The sequence below is a fragment of the Trichoderma camerunense genome, assembly GCF_050948025.1.
Source record: "Trichoderma camerunense strain CBS 138272 chromosome Unknown V8C40scaffold_2, whole genome shotgun sequence".
NCBI classification, from domain to species: Eukaryota; Fungi; Ascomycota; class Sordariomycetes; order Hypocreales; family Hypocreaceae; genus Trichoderma; species Trichoderma camerunense.
In genome coordinates, this window is record NW_028145368.1 from 462,787 (window position 1) to 484,244 (window position 21,458).

The window sequence follows — 21,458 nt, forward strand, 5'->3', positions numbered from 1 at the left end:
CCTACTCTTCCCGGAGCTCCATGTTTCTGTCAGGAGCGTCATAAGGCTGTGGCGATCGGCTTACCGCTGGACCTTGCTGGAATCCAGGCATCATTCTGGCAACTGGGTGAGACAGGTGTCAAGAGAAGCCGGAAAACCTAAAGATATGGCTGCCCTGCCCAATAGACTTTGTTTTCTGCTGTGGTGATGTGGTGCCAGCAGCGCTACGTCATCTATTTTGTCTTGGAATTGACTGCTGCAGATTTGACGTGTGCAAATCATTCAATTTGCATCTGACTGCATGGCGGAACAAACATTCCCCAGCAAACCGAAGGCCTCAAATGGCGCATGTGCCGCTTACTAACATCAAGCTTGCATTGCGACCAGCAGGGGCACTCAAAGGCCTTTCGTATCGTATGCGTGAGGCCAATGCTCAATTATTCTGCGTAATATTGAATACTACATACCACGTCGATAATACAGTCTTACATGTGCATAGAATTATCTAAACGTTGCGATGCTTATTGCCTCAGTAGTAGGCAGCAACACCACCTGCCTTATCTGAGGCTCAAGCCAAGAAACTTGAAGCCAGCAAAAATAGGGCCAAAGCGGGACGTGTCTCAACGTTGCACATGTCATGGACTGCATGGACTGCCCCGCCTTGCCCGCATCCCAACGGAGTGGTTTTCCCTCTCTCTCTTCTCTGGCTGCATTTATTCAAGGGGCGCTGGAAGGAATCCGGCTTCACACAAGCGGTGCGGCCTGAGTGGCTGCAGCATTGAGTGAGAGATATCGCGGGAGCGTGGTGAAACAGGGCGTTCTCGTGCCATTTGGCGCTGCTTCGAAGCAGTGTATCATTGGCCACAGTGGTGTGCTAGCCATGCGCATTGCAGAGTCGTGTGAATGCATGGAGTTGCGCTACAAGGTTTCGTGTCTGAGTAGTAAGGTTGGTGCTAATGTACAATAGCCACGAGGGTGATTATAAGATTAAGGTATGATGGATGTGTACTAAAGCATCAAATTTTAATTCTTTGGTGAACGGGTAGAGACTCCCTCTTTACAGTATCAACATGAAGCTGGGTGTAAGCTATGCAAGCTGTCAAGCTGTCTTTTGATGCCACATGTCGTCAGAGCAGAATTAAAGTACGCAGCTCCGACAGTATCGTCCGATGTCAACAGACACTGTGACGCACATACACAATGACGTAGATATGAAACCGAATCCCCCAGATCGTCTGCGGCCTCAAACTGGTGAATATTACCTACGATACAGGCCATCACTTATCACTCTATTGATTGGAAGGCCAGAGCTCAAGCTTCAGACATTTGCCTTCACCGGGGTCGCATCTTATGGAGTCTAATGCTGTGCTAAGCCAGAGTAATACTACTCGTACCGAGGCCCGGCCCTTGAGCCGCTTTAGGTACAAGTACAAGGTTGACAGCGATTATTTTGGCTTCTTGCCAACATGCAGCGCTGCATGACCGTCTCGCTTCTTAATAAAGTGGAGGCTGGCCCCCCGGAGCGGTATCGAATAATATGGAATAATAATAATATTAAACGGAGACCTCATCCAGTACAGTAGACGTAAACCTGCACCTCCATCTTTTCGATCGCCTCGACCGGAACCAAGGGGAACAGATGCTGCCTTAGCACCCTTAAATTCACGCCAGGTCGCCTCAGCCGCAGCACAGTGCGCCGCCACTGTCACCATCCGTCTATAGCACTTGACAGCAATAGCACAGCAGAAGCAGCAGCAGAGCCCGTAGAGTGAGCATAGCGCTTGCTTGGCCCTCCCTAACGATCGGATCGACACAGCAACTTGGACGTGTGTAGCTCTGCCCGCCCGAGCTTGCGCAAGCTCCGTCTTTGCAATGCGTATCCTCCCCAACCGGCTGCTTTCTTCATCTCCATCTCCGAGTGCGAATTCAAGAAGCGAGAGCCCAATGCGACCAAATAAAGACGGCACTGGCCCTGCGGGGGTTGCAGCAAACGGGCTGGCCCTGAGGGTGGTTATCATGCGGGTATGGATTATGGACCAGTCTCGCACCTTGGACGAGATGGTTGTGTGCTAAGACGTGAGGCAAATAGGCAAGGAATCTGGCGGCCAAAGATCGTAGTGGAACTTCGGATCCGGTGAGTCGAGAGCAGCAGCAGCAGCAGCAACATGCACCCATCGCAACCTTTGTCACGAGCTCCCAATGAACACGCATCATCTTCACTATCACCATAACTCCCCCCTTTACCGTTATAAACACCGCAGATTCTATTCTAGTCCTGAGCCAGCAGCTTACAATCAAATCTTGTCCATCTAGTATCTCGTTGTCACCCTTGGCGACGCCCGAGTCGTCACTCACTCCGTCCCCAAAACCCTCAACCCCGAATGGAACGTCATCGAAGAGCTACCCATAAGCTCTGTACAAAGCCTAGTGGTGGGCGTCATATGCTGGGACAAGGATCGCTTTGGCAAGGATTATCTCGGAGAGTTCGATCTAGCGCTCGAAGAGATCTTCCAGAACGAAGTCGCCGAACAAGAGCCACGGTGGTATCCTCTCAAGAGCAAGCGCCCAGGCAAGAAAACCAGCATCGTCTCCGGCGAAGTGCAGCTTCAATTCACTCTACTCGACACTACAGCCCCGTTTCTCCCTCAGCAACAGCTGTTTGAAAAGTTCTATGCCCTTGTTGGCACCGTTCCCGTCGGCTCGTCCCGAAATGTTACACCTACCGAAACTCCCCTGCTAACCCCCAGTGCCGCGGCGCACTTGGGTGGCTCATCGTCGCAAGACGGGCTTGGCGATGAAGACGATGAGGATGACCTTACGGAGCTCGAGGAAGATATTGCCGACGACGCCGAGGATCCCTCAAAACCAGAGACTGCTGAGAAGCGTCGGCGGCGACTTCGCATCAAGGGCCTCAAGAAGAAGAGGCGGCAAGACCCCTACGCTTTTACCAATGGCGACTCTGACGTTGTTGGCATCATCTACTTGGAGATTTCCAAGATCACAGACCTGCCGCCTGAGTCGAACCTGACGCGGACTGGCTTCGATATGGACCCATTTGTTGTCGCATCCCTAGGCAAGAAGACTTACCGCACCAAGCGAGTCCGACACAACCTCAACCCGGTCTTTAATGAGAAGATGATCTTCCCAGTGCAGAATCACGAGAAGCAATATTCGTTTGCTTTTACCGTCATCGACCACGACAAGTATTCCGGCAATGACTTCATCGCTTCGTGTAACCTGCCTATCCAGACGCTCATAGAAAAGGCGCCCCAGGCAAACCCAGAGACGGGGTTGTATGAAGTTCGCGCTCCCGAACCGGAACCAATGCCGGCACCGGTTCCCACAAAATCTCGTCTCCAGAAGCTCGGGGTTTCCCGCTCCTCGTCTACGCAGAGTCTAAGCAAGATGATGAAGGTGCAGGCCCCTAGGTCTACCCCTTCAAACGGCTCTTCTTCACTTACAGCGCTTGGCGATGGAAGCGGCCCTCAGTCCAGCAGCACGTCCCTGGCACCTCCTGATGCTCTTTCTAACACACCAGTCGAGGCTTCAGAGCAGGCTATGGAGGCGGATGACCCCGATCTCGCCGAGTACGCTCTGCCGTTGAAGATGAAGAACCTAGACAAGTGGGAAAGCAAGCACAATCCCGTCATCTACATGAGAGCCAAGTATGTACCGTACCCAGCCCTCCGTCAGCAATTTTGGCGGGCGCTGTTGAAGCAGTACGATACAGACGAAAGCGGTTTGATTAGCAGGATCGAGCTAAGCACAATGCTGGATACTCTTGGCTCGACATTGAAGGATTCTACCATTGACAGCTTCTTCCAGCGCTTCCCTCACAAGGCTGCCGATAACGAGGACTCGTGGGAGCTGACCTTTGACGAAGCCGTGTTGTGCCTGGAAGATCAGCTGCAGGCCAAGAGCCGATCTGGAAGCAAGACTCCTATTTTGGATGTAAAAAGCCTCAGCCTCAGTAGTAAATCGTCCGGAGATTCCTCTGGACAGCCAGGCTCCGATGGCTCAGGGAACTCGACACCCCAGATTATGGTCGAGCCGCCAGCAGAGGTGACTACGCCTATTCCCGAGATCAGCACACCAAACGAAGAGGGAGAGGAAGGGTATTTTGATCAAGATTCCAAGGAAGAACACGTGGTGGAGATTCGGGAGTGTCCCATCTGCCATCAGCCGCGCCTGAACAAGCGCAGCGACGGTGATATCGTTACGCACATTGCGACGTGTGCCAGCCAGGACTGGCGCCAGGTCAACACAGTCCTCGTGAGCGGATTCGTGACGGCCAGCCAAGCGCAAAGAAAATGGTACTCCAAGGTCATCACCAAAATCTCGTATGGTGGATACAAGCTCGGTGCCAACTCGGCAAACATTCTCGTTCAGGATCGTCTCACGGGACAGATTAACGAGGAGAAGATGAGCGTCTATGTGCGCTTGGGTATTCGCCTTCTCTACAAGGGGCTGAAGTCGAAGGACATGGAGAATAAGCGAAGTAAGTGGTGCCGCCGTATATCACAAGAAAGCTCAACGGTGTTTTTGATACTGACTTGAACTAGTCCGGAGAATGCTCAAGAATTTGAGCATCAAGCAAGGCAAGAAATTTGACGACCCTGCTTCACGGGACGAAATCGAAAAGTTCATCGACTTTCATCGCCTGGACATGTCAGAAGTCTTGCTGCCGATTGAAGAGTTCAAAAACTTTAACGAATTCTTCTATCGTGCGCTCAAGCCGGGTGCCAGGCCGTGCTCAGCGCCGGACAACCCTCGTATCATTGTTTCGCCAGCGGATTGCCGAAGTGTTGTCTTCAACCAAATCTCGCAGGCGACCAAGATCTGGGTCAAGGGTCGCGAATTCAACATGAAGAGGCTCCTCGGAGATGCCTATCCAGACGACGTCTCGCGGTACGAGGGCGGCGCTCTGGGCATCTTCCGACTGGCCCCTCAGGACTATCACAGATTCCACATTCCCGTTGATGGCGTCATGGGCAAGCCCATTACCATTGCTGGCGAGTATTACACGGTCAACCCAATGGCAATTCGCTCGGCATTGGATGTGTACGGCGAAAATGTGAGAGTGCTGGTGCCCATCGACAGCGAGGTCCACGGACGGGTCATGGTCATCTGTGTCGGAGCCATGATGGTGGGCAGCACCATTATTACACGCAAGGAGGGCGAGCACGTGCGTCGTGCCGAAGAACTTGGCTACTTTGCATTTGGTGGCAGCACGATTCTTTTGCTGTTTGAGCCTGGCAAGATGCGATTTGACGACGATCTCGTGGATAACTCTAACGGAGCCCTCGAGACCTTGGTAAGTCTTGGCCCTTTTTTTCTTCTTTTCTAAAAGCGAGAGAAGGCGTTGCTAACTTGATGGCAGATTCGCGTCGGCATGTCGATTGGACATTCGCCCACTCAATCACAGTGGACTCCAGACATGCGTAAGAACGAGCAGGACATCACGGAAGCTGATAAACAGGAGGCGAAGAGACGAATCCAAGGCAGCGCGGCGCTGGAGGAGGAGTCGCCTGGTGGCAGCGGTGATGAGAACCGGGGAACTAAGAGGACATCGCTTCCCCCGACTGTCAACACAATGGCAGCATCAGCACTGTAGAGGGGGGAGGGGAGAGGGAACAGATGAAGACGGTCATGTCTGGTTAAGAGTATGAGTATGAACAGCCTCAGCACGTACACTGGAATTGCGAGAGCCTTGCTATCATTGGATACACTTGCATGGAAATCATGATTATGGGAGATTAGCATGTTTACTAGCAGATTACATTGCGGCGCCTCAACAGCACATGTATTTGAAGAAGAAGCAATCAATGAACAAATGATTTATTACTCGACGCTGAACTCCTAGCCAAGCCAGGGGCCGTTTCCCCAAAGTGAACCAAGCCGGATAAGATGACTATGAAAATGCATGTCGTAGATAGGACCATGACATGTTCCGCCACAAAGATACCGACGGTGTAAAGAGGAATCAAAGTGCGTAACCAGAAAGAAAGATTGGCTTGGAGCTTCGTGAATTGTTTTTGTGCGTTTCTTTGTTTTGTATGTCGGGTATGTTGATTAAATATGATGTGAAAACCGATGATGTGATCTGAACCGTCCCCCATTGAACCGTCCCGCAAAAAAACAGCTGATAAAGTCTTCCCCCCTCCTCTCCAGCACAAGAAAACAAGAAAGGAAAAAAACAACAAATAAAAGCAAAAAAAGCGGTTTAAAAAAGTGTCGACATGTTTTAACGACTTGACGGCGATGAGGACAAAGATGAGTCTGACGAGGTGCTTCCTCTCCGCTCGACGATGATTTTCTCAGGGGAAGGGGAGCGGGACGGGAGGGCTATTGTAGGTGCTGCTGAGGTTGTTGCTGTTGTTGTTGAGGGTGTGTTTTGGCGGCGGGATTGGTGCCATGATGTGTAGAATTGGCGGCAGAGGTGTGCGGACATTGTGTATGTGGGAGACATTTTTGTTGTTGTTGTGAGGTTTGATGGGTTGTGAGTTATGTTGTGTTTGTGTATGTGTTTGTGGTTCGTCTCTCTGGTGTGTAGGACAAGTACAGTAGTAGTATGGCGTCTGCTGTGTGTGTTTTTACTGAGAGTAGGTGGGTGGTACGATATGAGATGAGATGGAGATGGAGATGGAGAGAGGAAGCAGAAAAAAGCTATATTCCAAAAGAAGAAATGGAAAAAATAAGAAAGAAGGAGAGAGAAGAGAGAAATTGGGGCTAGGAGAGGAAAATGGCAAGTTGTTTTTAATTCGGGCGTTTTTGCAAGAGTTGGATGAGCATCAGGTAAGGAAGGCCGCCTTATTATTAATTAGTACTAAGGCTGGTGAGGTAACATGCTGCCTGGCTAGGTTGGTCAGTGCAGTGCAGTGCAGAAGTCAGTTGTTACGGAGGACGCCGTTCCCGATTATTTTTCTGGGGACAACAGGCGTGACATAAGTCAGTCATGCTTTTGATAGACCATTTACCCCCTTTTCCCCTTTCCTTTTTTGTCTTTTACTTTGTTGATTTTAATTTGATTTTCACTGATTTACGTAGAGTGTTACGCGTTGTTCTTTTTCCGCTATTCGGTATAGTAAGTCGGCATCATGTCAAGGCAGATAGGTTGGTAGGGCGGAATTACAAAAGTGTACATCAAATCACAGCCTCAATATGCAAACAAGTACACGTATTTCCAGGTACCAACCAAGGTATCACCCGGCAAACAAAAACGGGAAACCCCAAGAAACTCCCCCCAAAAAACCACCGAAAATCACAGCCGAAAAAAATAAGATAAAAAAGCACACGAGCGGTAGCCACACAAAGCTCTGACATCACATCATGGTTGCGTTAAAAGTCGTCCCACCTCTTGGGGCCGCGAAACGGACGGCGGCCAATCAGGTGGCGAGAGGGGGTATGTCGGGATGGGTGATTTGGTTTTAGTGCTTGATTGGGAGTAACCTTGAGGGAATGGCTAATCCTTTTCTAACACGATATTTTGCTACCCTTTTTCTTTCAAGTGTTTTTTACGAGGACTAGAGTCCTACAATCGACTTTGTACTGTACGGTATTACCTAAGGTTACTTTACTCCGTCGGATGGACGTTTCTTCGCTTAAAGAACGGTGTAGAGTAGTATTCGTACTCGGTTAAGGGGGCTGACGTAAAAAGAAGAGGACGAATAATGTCCATCAACCCATTCCATCTACTAATGAACTGTTAATTCATCACCAACAGGACAATCTCAATCCTAAAGAATAAAAAGAACAGATAAGGCACAAGATAAACTAAAAGAAAAAATAACAAGTAGATTGCATTCAAAGTCTGAAGCTAAAAAGTACCTACTCAACTACTGGCCCTTTGGCTCACACACCCCAAAAATGATGCAACGCCCCCCGGGCCATCGCGAGCCCATCGTCCAATCGCCGTCCGTCCATTTCCGCTGACTTTGGGCGCCTCCAGGCAAAGCCCGGGGATAAAGCCTTTTCCCCCTCCAATGTCCCTTTGCTGTGTGCCATGTGGCAAGCATCTGAAATTGTCAATCAAGGTCCTCGATGGCGAAATCGTCCGGGTTTGGTCGCATGCGCATGGCTGGATTGGGGTGGAGATTGATTAGATTCCTCAGCGCAGGAGAGGCTTGGTAATCAAGAATCAAGACAGCTTCCATGGATCAGCTGGAAAGGTTTTGACTCGTAGCTATGTGCAGATGAAGTGGCAGGGCAGGTGACACAAATTAGTAGCAGAGTTAGCAAGCTCTGGGTCCGGCATGGCTCTCGGTAGTACAATACACACTCTACGCAGATTCATTGCTTCGTCTCAGAAATCATACACGATCCAAAATCGGATCCACTGATATGCCCTATTGCTATTCTCAACGACTGGCTACTATACTCGTACACGATTGTAGTATTTATTCGAATCATCTTAAAAAAGAAAGAAAGAAAACCATCAAGTAATCCTATCCCAACCGTTCTGCGGTAAATCACACGAAGGAAAGGGGCAAACAATGCCAACTTTTATAAGGGCCGAGACGGAACCCAAGTCTGCCTCGCCATACGAACAGGAACAGGCAAATGCTTTGGTAAAATAACAACAGCTCTTAAATCCCATATAGGTCTCCCCCCTTTGCCGGATACACACGCCGAAATTTCCCAGTTATGCCCAATAATTGACCCCACTAAACCCTTCTACGAGGGATGAAAACGAGCGCCGTTGCCATGCAATTTCAAGTCGCTGATAGCAATATCCAAAAGAATCCCTCCATCCTAAGGTAAAGACAGAGGCTAGATGTTGAATGAAGAAGAAAAAGAAAAGAGAAAAAGAACATTGTAAAAACAAATCCACCCAGAAATAGTCATCAGAAAAACAAATAACAAAACCCCCCATGGGAGTAACAAGAGGAAAGAGGCCCTATTTACTGGCTTAGTCGGCAATGGCGCTCTCGTCTGCCTGAGCCTGTCGCAGTCTCTCTTCATTCTTCTCATCGGCCGGCAGTTTGATGTTGGCACGAGCCTTGCCCTGCGCCTCGACGAAGCGCTCCCAGTATTCAGGGTCGCTGTCTTTCAACGCTGAGAACAGCATCTCCCTGTCCTCCTTAAAGGCTTGAACAGCGCCCTTCTTCTTGGCCAACTCCAGAAATTCACCACCAACGTCTTCGGCAAGCTCGCCAAACACATGTACATGCTTGGGGTCGTTCTCCACGTCGTCGAGCGTCGAGAGCAGATCAATATGATCAGTGAATCCAGATCGGAACCTGTGGCCGGCACGATGTACACGTCCCTCTTCTTCCGCCAGCTTCTTGCCCAATATCGAGTTGGATCGTGAGAGTGTGTGTGGCTCGGCCTCGTCTTCGCCGTCCGACCCGCCTGCCACGGCATCCTCCAAGGTTGGCGGCGACGATGAGAGTATCTCCGTCTCCGTCTGGGATGCCGGCGCCTTGGTCACCGCCTCCTCTGTGTCCTCGCGAGTATCGGGATACTCGTCCTCGAATCGTTTGATGATACCCTGGAGCGTATCGTCCAGGAAGTTTAGTTTCCGCAGGTTGAGCTCGTCGCTTGGGTTTGCCCTGGCCTTGTTCAGTGCCGGCTGCAGACGAAGTCTGATCTTGCGAGCACCAGCCAACAAGTGCTTCGACAGGTCCTTGGCCTTGCCGCCAGTAGGGAGTCTGGGTCCGACAAAAGGCTCTTCTTCTGCCGCATTCATCTCGCGGAAGAATTCTCCAGACGCCCGGCGGGATTCATCGCCGCGGTTCTTGAGGCAGCACGCAAGCGCCTTGACCACGCCTGTACCACCGATGACGTAGTCCTCGTCTGGCCCTGAGCCGTCATCCTCGATATCGTCATGCACAAGGACGTCATTGCCGACGAGATGCGCCAGCACATCTGGATACCCTGGCGCTCTGGTATCGACAGTCTCTCCCTTGGCCTCGGCAAGGGCCGTAGCCACTGCCTTGTTAATCTCCGCATCGTGCATGTGCTCAATGTTCTGTAGGCAGTAAGCCACAACCTGCTTTGCCATGGCTTTGACAATTTCGCCAGCCTCTTCGTTAGGAACTTCAATATCCACACATATCATGCTCCTGGACAGCCTAGTAGCAGCCATCAGTGACGCATACAGAGCGCAAGCTTCTTCTTGGGCTTCTTCGGTCTTGGCGCTAGCCAGGGCCACAATGTCTGCGTTTCCGAGCAGGCTAAGATGGCAAAGATGGCGTGCCTCGGGTACGATTTCAACTATCGCAATGGCTTGCTCAGAGGTCATGTTGACGTCTGAAAGATGCAACCTCTTGAGAGTCTGCATTTTGGGTAGATATCTAATCGTGTTGCACAGATACGTTAGCATTATTCTTCTCATTGTAGACTGCGGATCCATCTCGTACCTTCGAAGTAGACCAACGGCACTCGGCGTAGATTGGAAAAGGTCATGGTTGTGTGAAAGGTCAATGAAGACGAGGTTGCTCAGCTTGGACAGAATAGGTAGCATTTTGCAGAGAGACGAAGGGGTCAGGTTGCAATCGGATATGCTCAGTGCCCATAGCGGATCAGTCTCCTTGATGGAGGCGGCAAGGGTGTCCATGTGTTCCCTGAGATCGATGCCGCCTAGGTCGAGTCCTTCGCATTTCCCCGACTCGAGATATCTCACCACGTGCGCAACACCATCCTCGTCGAGTGGATTGCGAGCAGTACTGAGTCGTTTGATGCCACATTTGATGACTCCGTCGATAATTTTGCCCAACTGCACCATGCTCGGCTCGGTCTCACCAATGCTAAGCATCTCGAGGGCTGCTCCCGCTGGGCGGTCTGCGAGTGCCTTGGCGAAGATGTCGGCAATGGTAAGAGGAATATGGACGCCATTCTGAAGAGCGCCGTTGGTGTTGCAGGACGCTTGGCGAGGAAAGGGAATGCTAGAGAGATCGAGGTACTTGAGCGTTCGGCACTTGTAGATGAAGAGCGAAATGTGCTTCCAGCCGTCCGGACCCAGCTTGTTTTCTTTCAACACAACTCTTTCCACCACTCCGCCTGATTCCTCGTGAGCATGCTTGGCCTTCCTACGTCTAGCCATTTCGGAGTGCTTCGCTGCTAATAGGCCGGCAAGAATGACCCTAACGCCTTCATCGGTGAGGCCACTGTTTTGCAAAATAATCTCCTTCACGGGCACAACGGCAAGGTAGTCTCCCAAGGTAATGAGATCCTGCAGCTGCATGAAATAGCCCGTCAGGTCGATCTTGTTGACAACGCCATCGGCCGAAGCGTTGGTAGGGTCGCTCAGCTGCTCGGTAATCTTCTTCAAGATGGGCGTTTCGCGAAGCTGGCAGCATCTTCGATAGATTCTAACCGGGTTTATCGTGGGGGAAGTACTCGTCTTTGGGGTTCCGTTGCCATTGAGCTCGGCGGAATCGCTGCTGTCATAGTGAATCTCTATAGGGATTGCCCCGCTCTCTTCGGCGAGCCGCCGCCTTTTTTCTTTTCTGGCCTTACGCTCCTCTTCACTTCGCTTCTTCTTTTCCTTCTTTCTCGTCGTGTCCTTTGGTGCTGCTTTTTGCTCGTCTGGACTATCCGCTCTCTTTGTGCCGTTCTGAGTCGGGGTAGCCTGCTTAGCCTCAGCTTCGCGGGGCTTGCCATCATTGGCACCGACACTTTCAGTTGACGAAGAGGAAGCCTCTTTCTGCGCTTCGGCAACCTTTGGGTTTTTCAATGCATCACCCTCGCCCTTCTCACTCAGTTTCTTCTTTTGGGCGAGGTCGATGGAGTTGGTTTCTGCCTCGGGTTCGGCATACTTTGGCATAGGCGCGATCTCGACATCGACGAAGAAAGATACTCGCCTCAGCTTGTTATCCTTGAGTTCCGTGATCGGACACCTGTCTCGATCCCGATCGACATTCAATATCCGGCGTTCGACCAGTCCGTGATTGATCTTACCGGCGGCGCCGAGAGGGCCACTGTTACCTCCTGATGAGGAAGAAAGTCGCCGAAAAACGCCCAGCAGTCCGGCCTGGCCCGATCTCGGAGGGGCCGGCGTGTAAGGCTCGTCGCCTTCTGGCTTCAGCCCATGCTGGAGAACAGCGTTCTTAGTCGGTGTAATTTTGGGGACAATGGGTTCTGCGTTTGCTGCTGGAGGCGCCGCCTGATGCTGTTGAGCAGGTTGCTGCTGGTGGTTTATAGGCTGCTGAGGCTGTCCATTTGGCTGAGGGACGGCGCCTGAGAATTTGGCTGAAATGTTGGAGAACCACGAATTGCGACGGTGAGGCGGTGTCGCGCTGGAGCTGTTGGGCTTGTCGACAGAGCCCGACCGTGACATGCGCCTGGCGTTGCTTGAGCCATTTACAGGAATTGGCTCTGTGCGGCCATTTGACTTCCCGTTGGTCTCGATCTTGGGCTCATGCTTGACCTCAACCTTTTCGACGGTTGATGAAGGGCTCAGCTTGGGCGGGGAATTTTGAGGGACACTTCGTGGCTGGACAGTAGCAACGGGAGACTTGATGGGCGTAAAGGCAGCCTTGTTGAATTTGTCTACACGCATTGTTAGTTTTCAATTCCCCGAAGCGATTGCCCGACAAGCAGTCTGCCACAGCGCCGATGGACTTATACATGAAGCCATCATGAAAGCGCCGTTGGCAGACACAGCGGTGGGAGTGGCAAAGCAGCCTGCCTTTTGGTGAGCCCTGCGTCATCCAACTGACGTCGACGCCATGGACTTGTTCCATGTTGGAAGGATTCCGCGAACGCTCGCGCGCTGTGTGTCGAGTCGAGAATGGAGGCTGCGGGATTGTTGCTGCGGTTGTGGAAAGGGAGAAGAGAGGAAGAAATGGCTGAGCGAAAGGCGGGTTGATTACATATCAGCCCGGCCGCCTTTGACGGACGCTGGCGGCTCCAGCTGGGTGCGATCTAGGCTGGGGTAAGGCGGAAATATGGGGAGGGGAGCGACAAAGACGTCAACTAAGCCCACTGTAAGGGGACGCCTGACAAGCCAACAGCGGGGTAGATCAAGGTCTGCAGGGCCTTTGTTCCAAAGGGCTGGCCTGGCCTTTCAACCTTTCTGCTAATAGCGAGCTGTCGCCTCTCAGCCCGGGCGAGTCAGACCAGGTTTCTACGTTGCCAAGATCAATGCCTCTTTCATCCAGCGACAGCGGCGGGCTAGCTCCACGGCAACGTCTCGATCAATCACGAGCCCCCTGTTGAGTGCTTTTCATGTGTCGCAGTGAGCACCGTCCAATTGGCCCAGCTTGTCGGGGTACGGCGATGAACTTTCGCCACGGCCATTCCCTGCGCTGAGGATCGACTGGGACAAACAGGGAAATCCAAAGAGGCGAACTCCGCTGGCCAGCCGCTTTTCGCACAAGCTTCAGTGCTCTTGGGAGCTGACTGTGTTGAGTCGGGCAAGCCACAAGACTTTATTTACACCAGACGCACACAAAAGCTTGAAAATTTTCTCTGCGCTGGAATCCTCGCAAAGCAAAGGGCCCCGGTTTCTAAGCACTTGCCGCTTAGTTGCCAGCCGGTGCTGACGGGTCCCTGAGTAACAAGCCCAAGTGCTGCAGATATACCGATTCCGCATAGTCTGCTCCATCTGCTTCTTAGTAGAACTTCTCCATCCAGCAAATGCGCTTGTAGCGTTCCCATAGTTTAGAGTGCTAGCCTGGAATTCAGGCCATTGATGGAGTGGGCGAAAGCGTCCGTATTCAGCTACCGGGATACTGTACATTTCTCCTTAATACCTGCTTCTCCCATAACTTCCGGGCGAGCCGAACGGTCACCGGCACCAAGCGTAAATTGTTTCTTAAACCTGTACACGTATCTACGCCGTTCTCCTGAGCTCTCCAGGCGGCAATTAATGGCTCAATCAAGGCCTGCCAGCCTCGTCGATGGGCCGATGGCATGGCCCTTTCTCGGTAAGAATTACATACATGGTACGTCTGACCCCCTGACGTATTTGGGTGCAAGTGCAAAGTCACAAGAGCATCCATGCCACCCATTCTGCACGTGAATCGATATCCGCGCCTAACGCAAGGGACCGACTCAGTAAAATGACATGAAGATCCCTTTCGATTTACTTTTTCTTGACATCCAGCGCAATCTACGTCATTTTGCAACTCCCGTTGTGCCGTGCTACCCTGCTTATTGGTACCTTAAGTAAGATTATACCAAGACATTCTGTAAGAGAGAAACAGACAGCAAATACATACTCGTACGAGTACCGTACGTGGCAAAAGCGTTGCCAACCGTACTGTGCAACCTTATACGCCGTATCTGCAACTGCCCCTAGCAGGTAGGGTAGGGTTACTCCTTGCATCATGCTCCTCACCTCATGCAAGTAGTAAATGCAGTTCGGCGCTTTGGCCCTCGCCCAACTTCGGGCCACAACCGAAGTACGGAGCTCGATTCCGTGATCATGACAGTGCCAAGTTATCCTGTGGTTCGTACGGAAACGGATCGAGCTCCCAGCATGGTCTACGTCCTCTACGATCGGAACTTTCCATGAAATACCACCGACTCGTGAGCCAGAAAGGGGCAGGCCGATCCACCCCTGCTGTGGTGCTATGGGGAACTCCGATAAAACCTCATGCAAGACATGAAGAGCATGTGTGTTATTGCCGCGCATATGTCCCGCAAGTAAGGGACATGATCAACGGAAGCGCCATTTTCGCCCGCTCCATTCTCCGTGCTCCATGGAAGATGGAAATTGCTTCATTAACCTCGGTTGCTTGAGCAGTTTCTGCCTCCTTAATACACAACCATGTTCATCCAAGCTTATGTAACAATTCACACATCTCGAGTCACCATCTTCGGTTCTTCACCGAGCTGTTGAGTTTGGCCGTCCTCTTTCGTGTTGCTTTAGAGAACTCAGAGCTAAGTTAACATACATACGAGATATGGATGCGATGTGGGACTCATTGAGATGAGAGTAAGCGCCTGTGGATAAGATAAACTGTTGATACGAATTGTCATGAAGCTTTGAAGTAGTAAACTTTGTGTCGGTATAAGCTTACAGCATCCACACAACGGTTGAAAGTGCACGAGAAATATATAAGCAATGTTAGCTACAGTATCCATCTAAAGACAGGATATAGGTACAACCGCTGAATGCACGCTGAAGATTTTTGTTTAAAAAAAAAAAAAAAAAGAAAAAAGAAAAGATCGCACTCCAGGGTAGGAAGATCGAGGAAATTTCTGTGGTGCAGCCACCCATCCTATTTGGAGGCACAATAAGTCACCAATTGTTCGTTGCGAATTGACTGCCACACATGTAACCCGACCCAGTAAATTTCAGGCATCAAGGAGTACAGGTAGTTATTACGCCGCTTGGATATCACATTCACGTATACATCACTCGCAATAGACGTCGGACAAGGTAATGCACGAAACAATGGATCTATGATCCGGATTGGAAGGTATCTTTTCATTCATTTTGACCATGAGGACCGACCCTTTCATTCCTGTAACTCCAGACCCAATATATCGAGAATCAAATTGCAACCTGCCCAAATTCCCCTTTTTACTCCTCAGCCAGGATCTTCTGGATCTTGGCCTGCACGTTGGCAGCCTTCTCGGCCTTGGAGAGTCTGATAGTCTTGTGCTTCAGGGAGATGGCCTTCCACTCCTCCTTGGTCTTCTTCTCACCCTCAACCTTCTTGAAGGGGTCCTCACGGATGGCCTTGTGGGCCTCGGTGTAGAGGTCCTCGAGACCGTCGGCCTCGATGTCGTCCTCAATGTACTTGGAGAACTGGCTGTTGTAGCGCTCCTCATCGTCATCGGCGAGGGTCTCCATGTACTCGGCAACGTGGCCACCGTAGATGTACTTGCGGAGGGTCTCGGCGTCCAGCTCCTTGCTCTCCATGTCGTAACCAGGGAATCGCTTCTCGGAGTGGGGGACGAAGATGCCACCGTCGGAGGCACCCTTGAGGGCACCGAAGACACGGGCACCGGTGGAGGTGCGGGCAAGACCAACGTCAAGGAAGGCCTTGAAGGGGCGGCGCTCGCCATCGTCGGTCTCAGCGGCCTCGGTGAGGGTGAACTCACCGTCAGCCTCCTCAACACCGACGAAATCCTTGTCGAGGCCGAGCTTGGTGAGGACACGGCGAGCGATCAGGAGACCGGTGGCATAGGCGGCGGACCAGTTGGTCAGACCGTGGTTGATGCCGTAAGCCTTCAGCTCGTGGGCGTAGGCAGCGACCAGGACCTTGTCACCAGAGATCTCAGAGCTGACGATCTGCATGACGATGTCCTTGTTGGTGAAGCGGACGACCAGGCGGTACTTGGGAGCATTGTACTTGTTCTTGGCCTGGGTGATGAGGCGCTTACGGGCATAGTAGTCGGTCTTTCCCTCACGTCTGCGCTTGTACTTGGTCTGGTAGCGGCTGGAGTGAAAAAAGTTAGCTACATTATTCCATCGAATTATGCCCCCAGAGCATCTTTGAAGATTGGATTCAATGCAAGGAGAACTAACCTGTAGTACGCGCTGTTCTTGGCGAGCTTTTGGAAAGGCTGTCACAAAAATCCCCGAGTCAGCAATTTGCGCTTCAGAATGCTCGTGTTTCTTCCGAAGCTACTTGCGACGACTCTCAATCACGAGCAATTGACGGCATTTCTGCCTCATTTTGCAGTTGAAGCATCTCTATGACTGAGATTTCAACGATAGGCCCAACTTACCATTTTGACGGTGGTGCCTGGCGATGGCTGGCTTGCTCCTCAAACTTGTGAAATTTGATGATGAGGATAGAGGAGGAAATCTTGGTGGGCTAATTTTTGAAGCCCTAAAATTTCTCGTGCGCTACTGCTTCGCCTAGTTCCACACTGTGGACAATCGGGTTGGGGACGAATCTGTGGACAGCTGGGTTGGGGACGAATCTGTGGACAGCTGGGTTGGGGACGAATCACCTGACACGACCCCTAGATTTGAGAAGGATATTTGAGTTATGTAAGCACTTTCTAAGAATATGGGGTGCATGCGTTCTTATCTTATCGTCATTCTGGCGCGTGTGGAGCGCGAACCGAGGTACCGGCAACTGTGTGAATCTGGGGAGGTTGAGAGCCGCCATTTCGCCCTGAAAGATGCAGTGACTCCGCTCTTCAGTCGTTTTCTTGCAATGGACCCGGAGAGTTATTCTGTTGACCAAATCTTGGAAGCGATTGACGCCGAAATGAGTGATTTAAAGCCCAAAGTCCTTTTATTTGATATTGGCGGTGTTTGTGTAAGTTGCGTATCCCTTGCGAAAGTGCCCCTTCGCATTTCTTCTCTTACACGCGAATACGTGCATGAGATTTCTTTCTCCATTACTAATTTGTTTAGGTTAAATCACCCTTTCAAGTTATCCTAGATTATGAACTCAGCTTGGGAATCCCGCCCGGCTGGGTGAACTACTCCATCTCTAAATCTGGTCCCACAGGATTCTGGCAACAGATTGAACGTGGGGATATCCCTATGGATGACGCTTTCTTTGAAGGGTTTACCAAAGACCTTCATGTGCAACAACGATGGGAGGAATTCTACAAGACACAACAGGCAAAAGACCCTGGCCTAGCCAAAGAAATCCCTCCATTGCCAGACATTGATGGCAAGTGGCTGTTCAACGAGATGCTGTCTGGCTCTGGCCCAGATGCGTATGACCCTTGGATGTTCCCGGCACTTCAAAAGCTCAGAGATAGTGGAAAGTATATACTGGCAGCTTTGAGCAACACCGTCATCTTCCCACCAGGTCACAAATTGTACCAGGAAGACTTCTTTGACGAGCCTGTTCGTCAGATATTCGACATTTTCATATCATCAGCCCATGTTGGTATCCGCAAGCCGGACCCGAAAATGTACGAGCTCGCTCTACAGAAGCTCAATGCTTTTGCCAAAGAGAACGCAAATGACCCACGGCATCAAGGGAAAGGGTGGGAGACCGGAATTTCGCCAAAAGACATTGTTTTTCTGGATGACATTGGCGAGAACTTGAAAGAAGCGCGCAGACAAGGGTTCAACACAATCAAGGTTCCCTTGGGGAGAACGTATGAGGCGGTTGAGGAGCTGGAGAAGATTACAGGGTTGGCGCTTGAGGGGCCGCATCCAAAGATACCCATCAAACCGAACTACGGGCCACGGGCCAAGATATGACGATGTTAATGCCACCACCACCAGCGATATGAAGATCAGCAATGATTTTGATCCTTTGTTTATAAATAGACGCTAATACTAGATGATTCTTCTTCCTTCTCTAGTGAATAGTTGACCGCACACGAAATGTACGCTTAAAGTAACCGGCCATGCTGCTGCTACCATTGTTGTCCATCAGCTCCCTATATCGTCAAAATTCCAAGCCCAATTCTCATACAGCCCATTAAACCACTGTGGCTGACGAGGCCACCAAATTTCGCCTGCCGACTTCTCATTCTCGGCTATGATGGTTGGACCTATCGTTCCATCACTAAAGGGCTCATTAGTTACCACCCTGCTCCTCTCCGCTTCATACAACTCTTTGACACGCTTCGCCTTCTTAGCTAGTTCTGTTAATCTCTTGGATTTCATCATCTCTGCCGGTTTCGAATTGGCCTTTGTGCTGTACGCAAACTTCTCAATATCTTGTTTCAACGTCTCTTCAGCTTCCTCTAAGTGAGACACAAAACGATCTATTATGGAGGACAGATCGAATTCAGGATATGTCAGTTTGGCATTCCAACCAGGAATCTTGATCAAATGGAGGCGAGCAGCAATGATCATTACAAATATAATCGGCCTCGTAGCGATTGCAGATTGATAGGGGTACCAACCGTCAGGACGGGTCGCGAGAAGACTCTCAAGATATGCTTTAGTCGCAGATATACAGCTTGTCAAGCACAGGTGCCACGACCCGAATGGCGCATCTTCCGCTTCCATTGTTGCCGGTTCAAAGCGTGTGACTGGTTCGTAGAGCCGAACTAACAAGTAGTTATAGGCCAGTCTTAAGGATTTCTCATGGCTGCCAACATTTCCAATGGATGGCCAACGATACTGTTGTTGATCGAAACCCAAGGACCCGATTATGCTATCCAACTCGGGGCGAAGCCGTTGAGCAGTCTCCTTAACCAGAGTAAGATATGCACCCGTTCCGTCATGATGGGTATTAGTGTTAAACCTCTCAGATATCTCGTCATTCAGCTGCATCAATCTCACATATCGCTCCAGGACAAAATCCGTGGGACATTCGGGATGTTGCCTGAGCAAACTGCGACAAATATCAACGTAGGGGCCGCTGAGAGGACTTTGCCGACCAAATCGGACCGAATCTCTACATCGTCAGAGTAAATAAAAGATGCTTCGATTGCCTAGATCATTCAACTTACGCTGAAAGTACGCTGACACACCCTAGAAAAGCTCTATGGGCATCGATAGCACTACTTTCTGGCCGAGAAGCATTAAATGACCTCCCTGAAGCTGCTAGATTATGAGCATATCCAAGTGCAACATGTGTGAGATTCGTGATTTGGTGATTGCTCAGGTCGCATATATCAGCCCTAAGCCTGTCAGCTCTATGATTGCTATAGATAGAAACGTTGATACACACCAAGCGATGCAAAGCAAGATACATTGTAGGAGATCCATGTCAAAGTCTTTCTCAGTGAATAGACGTTGGCCGAGATGAGCAAAGAAGCTGTCCTTCATTGTGGCCGTGATTAGCCACGGTAACGGCGTGGCAATTATTATGATTGCTTTGAGAGTGAATGGCTGCCGCTGTTCTAGTTGACGGGCGGATATTGCACTCTCTAAGATGACAAACGGAAAATGATGCACGTATTTTTGCTGGAATACATGTAGGATTTCGTCTGCCTGGGGCCATGGGATATTAAATGGCTGTGTTTCCTGAGAAGTTTGCAGGGGACGGTTTGCTTTCAAGTTGTTAATGTCTGCCTCTGCCTCTGCTTCTTCTTCTGTATCTAAGACCGATTCACAAGTTGTATTGCTCATCGTATTTGTAGATGAGATTGCGATGAGCGATGAGCTGTGAGGATTTGGTCCATCGCTCTGCTTCGGAACTTCGTCTCCATTCAGAATTCTCAATGGTGAGATGGTCATCCGCTGTTCTTCAGAATCTTTGTTATATATCCTTGATGCCATCTACCAAGTCAACCAATGCTAGCCATGTACCCATGCTATAGGAGAAAACGAACCTGTCATGGAGTCTGATTTGCCTCGGCTTTCTCAAACTCCGGCTGGCCTGTTCTGTGCAACCAATTGCCATCTTGCAACACCTAATATATACCAACAGTAAGCAAATAAAAAATAAAGCATTCCATTGGCCCAGGCGTACCTTTCACACGATGAACTCGAAGCTTGAAAATGGCACCTTGCCTTGGCTTTGGAGCATTGCTCACATGCCCTGCGTCGCCGCGGAGGGCTCTGCGACCTCGACGTCTCTAGGAATCCGCTCATACTTTATACGAGCTGCTATTTACTGCAGCATATTTGGATCAATAGTTTGCTTCGTGTTCTTTTCTTGTCTTGGGAGACTTGAAAGCCCTCCATATTGTTAAGTGATGATGTCTTGGCGGGGTTGGTGGAGTTGAAGCGCTGAATTTAGGGAGAGATGAGTTCCGACGGACTGTGTCCGGCGTAAGCAACATGTGCACGTAAATGTGCGAGCTGTCAATCTCACATTCAACTTATACCAATAGCAGCCATATTTTGCATAGAAAAGTTCTTATTTCTTCTTTGATTCCCTGAATTCTCTCTCCGCAAACAATAGTATTGCTAAATGGCTAGCCAACACACAGATATGCGCGCTGAATATGTAAATTGCCCGACCTTGCTATAAAACCCATAACCTCGGACCTATGTGAAGGTGTAGAGCCTTCGCACTAATAGACTGCGTAGGTATATAAATAATAGCCTGGACGTTAAAAGCTTCCATAAAGTGGCTTCCAATCTGAATTGACCCAATATCTGAAGCTACATGGAACAGACTGCCAGCTATGCACGTCACCCAGCAGTCGGACCAGCCATGGGCGACCTTGAAGCCTCCGTCGCCGGAGCCACCGGTGATGAGGAAAGTCAAGCACTCACTGAAAAGAGAGGCGGTCGTCGAACAGCTCAAAGACCTGATCTAAACGGCGACGAGCAAAAATTGGACGGAGGAGAAAAACCGACAGCTCGTGAAGCTGTTGACAAAGCAGAAGATCGCCGTACTTCCCCCAGACCCAAAGATGATGGTGGGCATCTTCGCGGGCATGAAGAAGAACGAGGAGATTGCACAATGGATCGAAGAATGCCCGGAGGATTAGTCGACTATTCAATGGACCGTGGAAGAGGAGATCCCAAGACTATTGGGATGGGCGAAGAAGAGATGCGCGGTGGAGGACATTTTGGCCGACTGGTATGAGTTGTCTAATACGCGCGAAAGGATTGATGGACCCATGAGAAACAAAATTAGGCAAACTATCCAAATGGTACGGTATGTATATTCAATGAAAGTTGTCAAAAAGGGACCCTCATGGTTCATTCCCCGACTCCAAAAGTCCTCACATCATTTTAGCCCAGACAAGTT

General features: G+C 50.4%; 5 protein-coding genes across 5 annotated transcripts; 2 read left to right on the plus strand and 3 right to left on the minus strand.

The window, feature by feature from the left end:
• The first annotated feature begins 1,282 nt into the window (after positions 1–1,282).
• On the plus strand, positions 1,283–5,826 carry V8C40DRAFT_232166 (phosphatidylserine decarboxylase-domain-containing protein). The gene is made up of 5 exons (XM_083213082.1): positions 1,283–2,001; positions 2,069–2,113; positions 2,293–4,477; positions 4,542–5,293; positions 5,360–5,826. Exons 1-5 carry the CDS (start codon positions 1,852–1,854, stop codon positions 5,591–5,593), a joined length of 3,366 nt encoding a protein of 1,121 aa, XP_083077562.1. The 5' UTR covers positions 1,283–1,851; the 3' UTR covers positions 5,594–5,826.
• A 2,465-nt stretch (positions 5,827–8,291) lies between these two features.
• On the minus strand, positions 8,292–13,339 carry V8C40DRAFT_232172 (protein phosphatase regulator GIP3). Its single transcript, XM_083213083.1, has 3 exons — positions 12,611–13,339; positions 10,341–12,471; positions 8,292–10,274 (listed from the first exon to the last, which is right to left on the minus strand). Exons 1-3 carry the CDS (start codon positions 12,663–12,665, stop codon positions 8,888–8,890), a joined length of 3,573 nt encoding a protein of 1,190 aa, XP_083077563.1. The 5' UTR covers positions 12,666–13,339; the 3' UTR covers positions 8,292–8,887.
• Positions 13,340–15,158: 1,819 nt separating this feature from the next.
• On the minus strand, positions 15,159–16,773 carry V8C40DRAFT_232178 (60S ribosomal protein uL18). The gene is made up of 3 exons (XM_083213084.1): positions 16,609–16,773; positions 16,406–16,443; positions 15,159–16,316 (listed from the first exon to the last, which is right to left on the minus strand). Exons 1-3 carry the CDS (start codon positions 16,609–16,611, stop codon positions 15,455–15,457), a joined length of 903 nt encoding a protein of 300 aa, XP_083077564.1. The 5' UTR covers positions 16,612–16,773; the 3' UTR covers positions 15,159–15,454.
• Positions 16,774–16,958: 185 nt separating this feature from the next.
• Positions 16,959–18,188, plus strand: V8C40DRAFT_232180 (HAD-like domain-containing protein). Its single transcript, XM_083213085.1, has 2 exons — positions 16,959–17,150; positions 17,249–18,188. Exons 1-2 carry the CDS (start codon positions 17,046–17,048, stop codon positions 18,053–18,055), a joined length of 912 nt encoding a protein of 303 aa, XP_083077565.1. The 5' UTR covers positions 16,959–17,045; the 3' UTR covers positions 18,056–18,188.
• Positions 18,124–20,477, minus strand: V8C40DRAFT_232184 (uncharacterized protein). Its single transcript, XM_083213086.1, has 5 exons — positions 20,226–20,477; positions 20,086–20,166; positions 19,482–20,032; positions 19,261–19,431; positions 18,124–19,205 (listed from the first exon to the last, which is right to left on the minus strand). The coding sequence occupies exons 3-5, from the start codon at positions 20,030–20,032 to the stop codon at positions 18,230–18,232; spliced, it is 1,698 nt and encodes a 565-aa protein (XP_083077566.1). The 5' UTR covers positions 20,086–20,166; positions 20,226–20,477; the 3' UTR covers positions 18,124–18,229.
• Between the last annotated feature and the right edge of the window lie 981 nt (positions 20,478–21,458).